Source organism: Onychostoma macrolepis, chromosome 07 (assembly GCF_012432095.1).
Source record: "Onychostoma macrolepis isolate SWU-2019 chromosome 07, ASM1243209v1, whole genome shotgun sequence".
Taxonomy (NCBI): domain Eukaryota; kingdom Metazoa; phylum Chordata; class Actinopteri; order Cypriniformes; family Cyprinidae; genus Onychostoma; species Onychostoma macrolepis.
The window spans coordinates 11039730-11053748 of NC_081161.1; the positions used below are offsets into that span (position 1 = coordinate 11039730).

The window sequence follows — 14019 nt, forward strand, 5'->3', positions numbered from 1 at the left end:
CCCCTACCCTGCACCTTTTCTATGTCTCCCTTATCTAACACACCTGATTCCACTCATCAGCTCGTTGGAGGAGACTGCAAGAACTAAATTGGCGTGTCTGATTTAGGGAGACATACAAAATGTGCAGTGCTGGGGGTACTTGATGGAGAGGTTTGAGAACCACTGCTCTAGGTGTGTGTGTGTGTGTGTGTGTGTGTGTGTGTGTGTGTGTAAACACAAGAGAGGTATACTGTATATTAGTGCTGTCAAACGATTCGGATGCAATAATCACGATTAATCACATCCAAAAGACATTTAAATGCATGTACATATTTTCAAAATATATACTGTATATGTGTGTATTTATAAATACATAATAAATATACACAAAACACACACATATTATGCAAACAAACTTTTATTTTGGATGCGATTAATCACGATTAATCGTTTGACAGCACTACTGTATATGAAGAGTTTATTTGCAAAAACAGAACTCCATTTTTACATATTTTCAAAAATCATGTTTTTTATTATGTTATCATGTTTTTGTGTTGTTTGACTGCAGTTTGATTGAGATTAATTGGAAAGCACAATGAAAAAACATTTCTGCAGAGGCTTCTGCAAATGAGCTCTTCATATACACTCTTGCATTCTCATCACTCATAATTTCATGCCAAGATGAACATGTAAATCAGACCTTCCTGTTTATTAAAGGTGCTGCAATTAGACTGTTTGATGTATTGACTCTGAATGTGACTCATTTTCAGAGTCACAGGAGGGGAACTGTTTGAAGATATTGTTGCCAGAGAGTACTACAGTGAGGCCGATGCCAGGTTAGTGCTTGTATCCAAATGTAAACCCCTTTAAAGCTCATTAGAATGCATGAATTAAATACACAGCTCAATTAGCTTAAATAGATAACACACTAAACTATAATATAAAGCATATCATATATAATATATGAAGCTCTATAGACAACATCTGTGGTGTTTTGTCAATTATCAGAGAACATTATTTTGTGGTATTTTTTCAACAATAATGGACTTACAGTAGAAGTTTATGGGGCAAGGCTTCTGCACCTGTCATTCCCTCCTCCCACCAAATGAGGGATCCATCACCAGAAGACTAACTTCTGAGTTTCCTTCACACCTGAATCTCATCCCCTCATTAGTAGACTTCTTATATAGCCCAGCCTTGCACTGCTTCTTTGAAAAGTCTTGTTTGTTGTTTATTTTGACAATTCTGAACGTTCTTTTTTGCTCTTTTACTGTTTTGGATTTGTTTGTATGGGCTGCATTACAGGGCTCTACGGCTACTCCATGCGACTGAAACCTACTGCGTGCGGCTATGAAAAAATATTTAGGAGCGCCTGAGCGACTGACCCGATCAGCATATTTGTGTTTGCGCTGAGGGAGCTTCAAAGGTTTCTAACGTAGGCTACTTACAACGTGTTTTTGCAGCGTTGAGTAATGTATCACAGACCTCTCATTATAACAAACAAAGTGTAGACAGGGTGTAAATAAGAGATTCACTGTGCAGTGTAAGGAGCTTCTTTATAATGGAGTTTTGTGAGATCGCGATGAGCTAAGATGACTGACAGCTTTTAATGATTATTAAGGGAGTTTGCAAATGTGATATTGATTTAATACAACAGTTCATTAAACAAGAAGTTAATATTCAGTGACTTATATTGTCTGACTACAACACTATTGCCTTATTTTGCTCTATTTCGTCAACGAAAATCGTTTCAAACAAAGTAACAGCTGAGCCGCTGCGCATCTCCATTAAAACACAGAGGTGTTTCATTCATGAATGAACTGCGTTGTTAAACGAATCTAGTGAGTCAGTGATTCAATTACCCATTCATAAAGACAGTCACGTACTTTGAATGAATCACCCATTCAAACAAATCAAATAAATGAATAAGTGATAAAATCAGTGACTTGCTCTCACCTTCTCAAAGTTTAATTCGTAAAGTATCTTTTCTGTTATTTAAATCATTTAATATTTCTATACTCAAAATGTTATATTTAAAACATTAACTTCAACATGAATTTAATTTCATGTTCGCCTCTGAGCCTCATTAAACATCTGAAAATACACATACAAGCTACTTGTGTGTTCTTCTGTGCCACCTCTGTAGTACAAATTTATTTCTTAATTTCATTTGATTGGTAATTTATTCTTATTTTACTTATTCTAATGTTAAAAAAGCTTATAAATATATATTTTTTGAATTTGATAGATAAAAGACTATGTACTTAGAAAAATGCCATTACAAAGGTAAAAACAAAATTCCCTGTAAATCACTTTGAGTCAAATATCACCTCATAATGGGAAGGTTAATTTTTTATCAGAAGTTTTAATTATTGATTAGAAGGTGCTCCTAAATTTTTGACCGTGCTCCTAAAAGCGCTCCTAAAAAGAAAAGTAAGCGTAAAGCCCTGCATTACATTTCACAGTTTTAACTGCTGTCTGTTTACTGCCCCTGTTCTTACCCTGTTTAATCCTCTGCACGTTCTTCCTTCTTGTTACAGCATTGAGTTGCTGTGAAAATTACATTAGATCAGTAACACGTTGAGAAATTATTGTCTAGCAAAGTAAACCGCTGAAAAAAAAGTTGAGACCTACAGCTCAAATAACACACAGAGCAGAGGAATTAATGGTAACACTTTATAATAATGGCATGCTATGAATCATTAGGTAAGCATTAGTAAATAGTTAGTTCATCCTTTATAAAGCATTGTCCCAACATTAATAGTCATTAGTAAGCAGTTTATAAATACAGCTATAAATGCCTTGTTCTTGATTTATGAGCATATATATTACTAAGGAGATTTAAAAGCTCAGTTATCTTCCTAACAGAAAAAAATAAACAAACACAACACGGGATACAGAATGCAAAAAAAAAAAAAAAATGAAACTGTTCAATTGTACAATTGAATTTTTGGTAACACTTTATTTTAGGGTCTCTTAACTAGTTGCTAATTAGCATGCATGTTAATAGAATTTTAGCCATTTATTAGTAGTAATTAAGCACATATTAATGCCTTATTCTACATGACCTTATTCTACATCCATAATCCTACCCAATACCTAAACTTAACAACTACCTTACTAACTGTTAATAAGCAGCAAATTAGGAGTTTATTGAGGGAAAAGTCGTAGTTAATATTTAATAAGTGTTCTCTATTCTAAAGTGTTATCGAATTTTTATTCTATTTTTTTTTTCTATGAAATTGCAGAGGTTTATTTTTTATCAAGTGTACAGTTGTACAGTTTCATTTTTTGCATCTTTAAAAAAATATGTGTTCTGTGTCCCTCTTTATTGTGTATGTTTAACTTTTCTTCTTTTGGAAGATAAATGAGGCTTTAAATCTCCTTTTTTAAATGATTTACAAGGTATAAATAGTCCTCACTTTAGATGAGCTCACAAAAATAGATGGCTGGCAACTACTAAACGTTTTATAACTACCTGACTTAATCATGAATTGCAGCAGGAATATTTGTTAATAAAGCATTTATTAACACACTGAGCAACTATTATCATGTGTCTAAATAATAAGATAAATAATAAATGTACATTTAAATAGTTTGTTAATCATTTACTTTCTAAATGATCTTATGAACCACTGACAACTCCTAAATAACTGGTTTGTAAATACCGTAATAATTTAGAAATGATAAATTGATCATTAATAAAGTATGAAAATACAATTATTAAACATTATAGATAAGCTCAAGAACAAAACTTTTATAGCTGTATTTATAAACTGCTTACTAATGCCTATTAATGTTGGAACAATGCTTTATAAAGGATGAATTGGCTATTTACTAATGCTTAACTAATGATTCATAGTGTGCAGTTATTATAAAGTGTTACCGAATTAATAAGTGAATTATATTCAATTATATTTTGAACTCTCTAGATAACCTTGCCCTATCAACCTCCATTGTAAGTGCATTATTGTAAACATGTTTTTATCTTATTTTTACAAACTGACCATAAAGTCTAACTATTTTCTGTGGTAAGAGCTTAACTAACAAGAAAGCCAGAACATTCCACACATACCAATCACTTAAAAAATGTAAAGTGCAAGTCTCGTAGTTCACAAAACAGAATAACCATATTTTATTATCAATGTCTGTGTGTGAATAATATGGTTATTTTTCTCAAGTCAGTTATGGGGGCAATCATATCTGTAACCTTATCACAGAAGCAGTGAATGAGCAAATTTAGTAATATTGCTCATGTATCATAAACATTTTCTAACATTTGAACCCAACTGTGAGAAGAAATGTAAAAAAGTGTCTGCACTGCAATATGTCTTCCAGTGTATTTGTACTTGCAATGTCTGTCTGTAGGTTTTTTTTGTTTTTGTTTTTTTTTTGCATGAAATTAAAATTCTTTTTTTCTATGCTGCTTATTTGGTGAGGGTGTCAATTTAATTTGGGTTGTTTAAGCTTGTTTTTTTTTGTGTGTGTATGTGCTTCTGTGATATTTTTATTATTATTTGTAAAAGAATAGTTCACCCAGAAATGAAAATTGTCATTCTTTACACACCCATACATCATTTCAACCCCATTTGACTCTTCTATGTAATACAGTATGAGAAATTAATTTTCTGTGTTCTTTTCTGTGAAATTTCAATGAACAAAGACTGAAGCATTCAAGCTGCAAAAAGGACACAAATGCATCATAGACGTATCATAAATGTTGTCCAGATGACTCAATATCCCAGTTCTTCTGAAATAATACAACCACAAAGGTGGTTATTTACTCCTCTATTCTTCTTAGCCATTCATGCGAGATCATACAGTGGCATGAATAAGTTCTGAATTGAAAACATCTGGATTTTTTAGCTGTTTAATTTAACTCAAAATTATAAACAAACACAATAAAATAAAATTAATAACACAAAAAATAGTACTTTTCACATTTCATTGAGTAATACACTGAGTAAACATGCACAGTCCAGGCCTTGAAGCAGTAAAGCAGCACTAAATCATGATGTTCCTTCAGCCATTCTTCCCAGTTGGTTTGAGGTTTTGGTATGGATGTGCTGTGCCAATTTTCCTCTCTTTCCTCAAATCTACTTTTTTTCTCAACTGTCCGCAGAACATGTTCCCAGAAGCACAATGGAACATCCAAGTGGTCTTGGGAAAACACAACACATGCCTCAGCATTTTTGGCAGCAGTCGTTTCCAACGTGTTGTCCTTAGATGAACAATATTCTTGTTCAGTGCTTTTTTTCTCTGATAGTGGGCACATGAATTATGACTTTCAGAGTCTTTTCTTGTTATCCTGTGGTTCTTGAATTGCCCATTGTGCTCTTAAAGTGATCTTTGCAGGATGCCCGCTCCTAGGGAGTTACAATAGTCTAACATTTTCCACATTCACCTTTAGCAATGCTTTTTGTAGCATTTTCCTTCCTTTTGTGCATGTCTGTAATCCCTTTTTCAAGGTCCTGTGAAAGCTTTTGGGATCAAGGCATGGTTCACACTAAGGGATGTCAAACTCACTTCCTGGAGAGCCACAGCCCTGCAGAGTTTAGCTCCAACTCTAATTAAACACACCTGAACCAACTAATCAGGGTCTTCAGAATTAAGCTGGACATATACTGCAATTTCAGCAGCGTTTTTGTTAAATATCAACTCTCAGGCCCTATCCACACGAATGCGGGTTTTTTCACAAACGCAGCTTTTTCTATGCAGTTTGGCCGTTCGTCCACACGCAAATGCAACACCAGGTCACTGAAATCGAAGCTTTTTGAAAACTCCTGCCAGGGTGAAGATTTTCAAAATGTCCAGTTGCAGTGTTATCATGTAGATAATGAAACCGGAGATTTTTTTAAAAAATGGAAGGAAAAACTCCTGTGTACGTGTGGACTAGGTCTCACTGTACGAGTAAATTGCATGCGATGTCAAGTCAAAGCTCAGGATTTATATGCTCTTTCTTGAGAAGAACAGATTTGTCAGTGAGAGGCTTTGCATGCCCTTTTTTTTAAAGGGCAGGGTACCTGTGCAACCCATACTTCCCAATTTCATCTACGTAATGACCAATTTTTATGAGTAATCAATGCAGAAATCCAGATATTTTCAAAGGGTTCTCTGAAACTTATTCCTGCCACTATAAGACGTTCATGATTTTTTTTTTTTGTTTCCCCACCCCATATCTTGTCAATTAATCAATTCATCCAATTCACAAAACCAGTCAGAATCTGAATCACAGCTGATCTAGACTGTGTTTCTGAAATGCATCATAAGCTTAAGTAAGATCATGGAAACCATTGGACCCAGTGGTCTCTGCGACAGGGATTGCACCGATATGAGGTTAAGCTAAAGTGACAAAATTTTCATTTCTGGGTGAAATATTGATTTAAATCCATCTTTTAGAATTATAACAAAAATTACACTATTTTCAACAGCCTAGTACTCACTGGAGTACAGTATTTGCTCCTGCCCAAGCTAAATTTGCTTTCTTTTTGCATTGTTTGTTTGCCAGCTGTATTTATTTTCTGACTGTGCTTGCTGAACTGTTCAATCTCTCTTCCTTGGCTTCCTCGCTGTGTCTCTCTTTCTCACAGTCATTGCATACAGCAGATTCTAGAGAGTGTTAATCATTGTCACCTAAATGGCATTGTACATCGAGACTTGAAGGTTAGTATAACAGGCTTAAGCCTCCAACCTGCTGCAATGTTCTTTAAACAAACCATGGGTTCCCAATGTGGAAGCCTCCTCTGCTCACCCCAACCTGGTCCCTCAAAACACAGCTACACACCAAGATATGTGTGTGGCAGTGGGCAGAGGGGTAATAACACAACTGATGACCTCAGAGCAAAGGTCATGCATGTAGCACCTCAGAAATGTGCATAGTCGGGGCTGTGCGTTTGACTCTGTAGGACTGTCTTTATTATGTGTGTCGATGGTGACTGTGCCCATTTTGATTGAAATGCAAAACGGGTATCAGAACCCATAACTCAGTGATTTTAGTGGGTCAAGCAGACAGTCACCCAAGCAAACACCACTTCTGGATTGAGATTTGGAGAGCAAGACGAGAGGTAATGATGACGATGGATGGGCAATGTATATATATTTACTGATCTATAACTATATTTGAAAGCTTGCAAATATTTCAAAACAAAAGTTTATTACTTTACAGTAGGGCTGGGCAATAAAGCATCTGTCGTTGTAACGGTCTGGCTGTGCAGATAAACACAATGAAGGCAAATGAAGTTCAAACTTGAATGCTCATCTTACATATACACTGATGAGACAGGACAATGAACTGAACAAAACAGGGAATACTTATACCAGAACTAAACGAGGGGACTAATGGGTTGATTAACAAGGGACAGGTGAATGAGATAAACCAATGAAACGCATGAGAAAACGGAGTCAAAGGAAAATGAGCAAACAGAAAATGAACACAATAGGCTTGATCAACTTCATGAACAATAAATACAAGTTCCTGTATTTAAACTTTAAATTTAATCTTGATATTGAATATCTGATATTCAAACAAAACGCACAACACATTAACAAAAACCATGATTAGGCTGTCTAGTAAATACATATTCTTATTGTATAAGAGTAAAAGTTTGGAAAAAAGTTTTGGATAACCTATTTCTTATATGTAATATATATTATATACACACACACACACACACACACACACACACACAGTGCCGTGAAAAGGGTTTAATTTTTTGCATATTTGTCACACTTAAAAGATTCAGATCATCAAACTAATTTTAATATTACACAAAGATAACCTGAGTAAACACAAAATGCAGTTTTGAAATAATGATTTCATTTATTAAGGGAAAAAAGCTGTCTAAACCTGCCTGGTCCTACATGAAAAAGTAATTGCCCCCTAAATCTAATAACTGGTTGTGCCACCCTTGGCAATCAAGCGTTTGCGATAACTGGCAATGAGTCTTTCACATTGCTTTGGATGAATTTTGTCCCACTCTTCTTTGCAGAATTGTTTTAATTCAGCCACATTGGAGGGTTTTCGAGTATGAAAGGACTGTTTAAGGTCATGCCACAGCATCTCAATTGGATTTAAGCCCGGATTTTGACTTGGCCACTCCATAACCTTAATTTTATTTTTCTTGAGCCATTCAAAGGTGGACTTGCTGGTGTGTTTGGGATCATTGTCCTGCTGCATAATCCAAGTGCGCTTGAGCTTGAGGTCACAAACTGACGGCCGAACATTCTCCTTCAGGATTTTCTGATAGTGCAGAATTCATGGTTCCATCAATTATGGCAAGTCATCCAGGTCCTGAAGCTGCAAAGCAGCCTCAGACTGTCACACTACCACCACCCTGTTTGACTGTTATGATGTTCATTTTATGAAATCCTGTGTTAGTTTTATGCCAGATGTAACGGGACATGCACCTTCCAAAAAGTTCAACTTTTGTCTCATCAGTCCACAGAATATTTGTCTAAAAGTCTTGGGGATAATCAAGATATTTTTTGGCAAATGTGAGACGAACCTTTGTGTTCTTTTTGGTCAGCAGTGGCTTTTGCCTTGGAACTCTCCCATGGATGCTGTTTTTGCTCAGTCTCTTTCTTATTGTTGAATCATGAACACTGACCTTAATTGAGGCAAGTGAGGCCTGCAGTTCTTTAGATGTTGTTCTGAGTTATTTTATGACCTCCTGGATGAGTTGTCGTTGCACTCTTGGAGTAATTTTGGTAGGCCGGCCACTCCTGGGAAGGTTCACCACTCTCCATTTGTGGATAATGGCTCTGACCGTGGTTCGCTAAAGTCCCAAAGCCTTAAAAATGGCTTTATAACCCTTTCCAGACTGATAAATGTCAATTATTTTGTTTCTCATCTGTTCTTGCATTTCTTTAGATCGTGGCATGATGTGTTGCCCTTTAAGCATGCTTCACTTTGTCAGACAGGATCTGTTTAAGTGATTTCTTGATTCAACAGGTCTGGCAGTAATCAGGCCTGGGTTTGGCTAGTGAAATTTAACTCCGCTTTCTAAAATAATGTGGTTAATCACAGTTCTTTCATGATTTAAAAGAAGGGGACAATACATTTTTCACGTAAGGCCTGGTAGGTTTGGACAGCTTTTTTCCCTTAACATATTATTTCACTGTATTATGCCACTGTCTTCAACAAAGAAGTGTCTAGAGTCATGAAATGATTATGTCTAGTCGTCAACTATATTTTTACCCTGTTGTTTTATGTTCAAGACTTTTTAATGCAGCCTACACTAATGCATAATGGTCAGTAAGCTAAAAAAAAAAAAAAAAGCCTGCACTGACAACGAAAATTAGAAGGTAGTAAATATTTGGGTGGTGTAATATTATAATACAATGTCATTAATCAATATATTAGGATAACCCATGTTATTTAAATGACTAAAATAGCCAATAGACAATAATGAGCAATAATAATTCACCACACTGCATAGGATGATGCTATGACAAATTCAAGCGCACAGCTTCATCTAGGCCCAATTAAACATTTTAGTTATATAATTTATAATTTGAATAAGAGAACAACAACAATAAACTTCGGGTAATCAAAAAAAATAAAAAATATTCATTACATCATAAATCAGATTTTTTTTTTTCTTCAGGACACTGCCAGAGTAGAATAAATAGCAGCACCGTACGTAGCGAACAATAAATGATATGGCAAGACAAAAGTGAAATAATAAAACCAAAGTTTGACCAATTATGAGTAACGTTAGGCTAAAACATCTAAATATGATGTCTGGATCACTGTCAGATGAGCCGTCAGATGCTGAGCTGACCCAGGATGCATAAGTTACCATCAGACTCTCCGTCACTCATGGTATTTAGTGTTTCTAATACCTACCTTCCATAAATCGCCGCCTTTTAGTCATTTTGACTTTATTTATGAAACTGATAACCGTTAAATCAGTGAGTGAAAGGCGTTGTTAAAACATAAGCGGCAAGAAAATGACAGCGCGAAAATACATGCATTATATAGCGGGTAAATTTGACCCGCGCGACGCTTATAGGTATAAATGCTCAGTTTTTTGATCTGGTTTTATCTAAATTTTTAACAATATTGTGTTGTAAATTACATAATTTTAGTAAAAGTCAATGACTGGGAGACTTTTGTTGAAAATCTGTTATGTACATTTGAAAAACAGCTACGGGTAAAATTTACCCCATGGCATTTCTAGTGTTAATAAATGAAATCATCATTTAAAAGCTGCATTTTGTATTTACTTACATTTATCTTTGTGTAATATAAAAATTTGTTTGATGATCTGAATCTTTTAAATGTGACAAATATGCAAAAAAAAAAAAAACAGGAAGGGGCAAAAACCTTTTATATTTTTTCATATATATATATATATATATATATATATATATATATATATATATATATATATATATATATATATATATATATATATATATATATATATATATATATATATATATATATATATATATATAATACACACTCACACACAATTTGAACAAATGTAAAAGGATAGTACACCCAAAAATGACATTTCTGTCATGATTAATTTACCATCAAATTGTTCCAAACCTGTAGGAATTTCTGATGAATTTTTGTGTGTATTATCGCTTTAACAGATGCTGTATCTATTGTGTCGGACATGCAATCTCACTGACACACTCCAACTTAACAAATCTGGGCTTAAAGAAAATTACTGGTTTCCCACTTGTAATTACGACTTGGTGATTTTCATATGCATTCAACTCATAAATATGATCTTTCCTACATGGCTTGGACACACCTTTAAATACACAATAAGGAACACAGAACACCTGGGGAGACGATAAAGGGGAACCACTCATAAAGTGAAACTACAAATGATTAACATACTGATCCACATAAAAGTCTAAACAAAGCAGGGAATGCATGACTGGATCTTTATGGGCTTTTATGTGGTCATTTAAATATGACCAAATAAATAATGCTAATACTTTAATATCCCCTCCTTTGATTTACAAACCAGTTGACCCTTCCCAAAACTGCCCTTCGTAGTTACTATTGCTATGTCCGACAAGCCATGCCACTCTCACACTACACCTCATGTTCTGACGCAGTGAAAAATACATCACGGAGCAAAGAGGAAACTGACAACACGCCAGCAGACAAGACAAAGCAAAATGTACATTTCTGGTATGAAACAAGGTCTCAACTTTCAAATTGTAGCTTTTTTTTAAAGAAATTCAAACATTAAATGCTCTTTAATGTGTCGTGACAGATCACTATATTGCCTCAGTTCAAGCGGCACTATCATCTTTTCATGATGATTGTGAAAAGGAAAACGATCATCTTTTCATGTTTACTTAAAGCACAAAATAAACATGAATTAACATCAGAAGGCTTTTTATTTCAACCGCGGAAAGACATACTCAATACAAACAATTTTTCAAGTTTTAAGTCCACTGAAGTTAATCTACAGTGCATCCTGAAAGTATTCACAGCGCTTCACTTTTTCCACATTTTGTTATGTTACAGCCTTATTCCAAAATGGATTAAATTCATTCAATACTTTCCGGATGCACTGTACTTTCCTGTCTGATTTGTGTGTCAGAACAAAATAGCACATTTGGTGTTATGATTGGTCAGATCGCCTGTCAATCAAGCTCTTTGCAAAGGGTCAATTGTTTTGAATCAGTTCTGTTGAACTGTCCTCTTCAATGAATTAAACAATTTCCATGTTTAATAAAAGATACCGTTGTTAATGCAGTGTTTCCCAACCCTGTTCCTGTAAAAGCACACCACCACTACACACTCTACCCAATAAAAAACACCTGATTGAACTAATTAACTTATTAGTAGAGACTCCAAGACCTGAAATGAATATGTCAAAAAGAGAGACATCCAAAATGTCTGTCAGTGTGCCTCCAGGTACAAGGTTGGACAATACTGTATTAATATTCCATACATAGATATGAATACCTTTATTATGTTTACTAGGAGTTTGCAGTATACTGTATTTCTTCAATTGTTAATGTACTTTTGAAAATATCACCAAGCCCTACTGCAAAGTGTCACTCATAATCATGCAACACTGAAACTTTAATTAATGTGAAGACCATTTGAGTCATGTTCATCACCTCTAAGCCCATGCTCCCTTACTCTCAATGCTGTGCACAGATAGTGAGTGTGTGCTTGTCACTAACCCACACCCCCTGGTGTTTGCATGCAGTCATTGCATTCAGCAGATCCTTGAGGCTGTTCTCCACTGCCACCAGATGGGAGTGGTCCATCGTGACCTGAAGGTGAGTAGAGACGTAGAGGGTCTTAAGCCCGAAACACACTGCACAATTTTCGACTGTCCCAGACGAAATATTGGAATCGTGAAACAGTCGTGGCAAATCAGAAATTGCTGCGATTGCTTCACGATGCCAGTCTTTCGTCTGGGACAGCTGAAAATCGTGCAGTGTGTTTCGGGCTTTAAACACCAAGTCCTACTTCTTTGTCCTCTTATACAGATCCAGCATCTTGTGTGGTCTTTACAAAGGGCTACAAATGGCTTATAATATTGCAATTCAAATAATTTAAGATTATACAAGTGCTTAGTAACATATGAAGTCTACGTTTGTCTTGGAGTTAGGAATCAAGTGATCAGTGGTATAAATGTAAAAAATGAAGCCTACACAGGTTTGGGTGCGAATGGTGTTTTCTGTCCATCTTTAAACCAAATCCACCACAAGCTCTTGTCAGTGCTAATTTGCCAAACAAATGAGCCAGGTGCAACCAGGAGATTGTTTTCCCTCCTCTTATTATCTTCACCTGAATTTGCATCAGCCTGAATTCTGCTCAGTGATTGGCTGCTGCCATACAGTTACCATGGTGAACAGTGACTTGCGCCATTAAAAAAAGAACACAGAACAAAACAAAAACAATAGACACAAAACGGTAAGTAATATATACTGTATATTAAAAAAAAAAGTGTTTTGTGCAATATATGCTATATTCTTCATATATGATTGTTTATTACAAACAAACATAGCAATTTAGGGAAAAATATTCTCAGGTTGAAATATCAAAGCTCATAGGGTAAGAGTCTTGCATCCTTATATAGGCCAAGATTTCTCTCCTGCTAGCAACCCTCAAATAATATGTTCTTATTAAAGAAAGAGTTCACTCAAAAATGTTAATGTCATTTACTCATCCTCATGTCATTCTAAACCATTTGAATGCACAATCTGTACATTGATCACAGACTGTCAAGCTCTAAAAAATGCTCTATAAATAGGCAAAATTGGCACATAGAGATTGGCTACAAGATAGATATCTGAATATGAATAAGCACAAGTGAGATTTAATAGTTGTGGCGAGTTGTTTGGAACAGCATGAGTGTGTTGTTGGCATAGGCACAACAAAGCAACAAGCAATACATTCTATTCCATGTTAATCAGAGTTTTTTAATCCTTACCAGGCATGTCAAGGGAAATATTTGAAATGAACAGCATACAGTTGTGGATGTCGTGTTTCTCCTTCCTTGTTTAGGAATGTCACTTGAAAGCTTGTTAGCAAAAAGGTCTACCTTACCTTGTCCAACAATTTAAAGTATGCGCTATTTTAGGTTTGCTCTCAGAAAGTCATGTAACTGAATTTTAAGTAATATATGGTTTATATAGAGCACCTGAAAAGATTGTGTAACAGCCATTTACAAAAAGCAATATCGTATAATCATGAGGACAAATTATTAGTCACGTAGGCCAGACCTTATTGAATGGGGAAGATTTTACTATGCTAATATGTAGGGCAACAAAAGAACACTTGCAATAATGTACTACAAAATTCTGCTGTTCAAACTATCCTTAGGGGAATCATAGATCTGCTCTCTAATCTACTCTATTTGTCATTATCTCTCTTGCGCGCACTTCTCTAACAAAGGACAACATCCGGCTATTCTTTATTTTATCTTGACACCTCTGTAATTAGCTTCCGCAGTCCTCAAGTTTCCTCCCTTGCCTCGGGCATTTGATGCTGAAACTTGAGTATAATACATGTAGCTTCTGTCTCTGTAAAGAACAGCACTTTCT

General features: G+C 35.3%; 1 protein-coding gene across 11 annotated transcripts in view; it reads left to right on the top strand.

Moving 5' to 3' along the window:
* The window catches only part of camk2d1 (calcium/calmodulin-dependent protein kinase (CaM kinase) II delta 1), a 102122-nt gene that overhangs the window by 48640 nt on the left and 39463 nt on the right, over positions 1-14019 (top strand). For 6 of the 11 annotated variants that reach the window (XM_058783430.1, XM_058783432.1, XM_058783439.1 and 3 more), the window contains exons 5-6: positions 750-815; positions 12174-12246. In XM_058783430.1, the coding sequence (XP_058639413.1) occupies positions 750-815; positions 12174-12246 (139 nt within the window). Of the gene's footprint in view, positions 1-749; positions 816-6569; positions 6643-12173; positions 12247-14019 lie in introns of those variants that run through there. The other 5 variants (XM_058783431.1, XM_058783434.1, XM_058783436.1 and 2 more) reach the window with 2 other exon arrangements.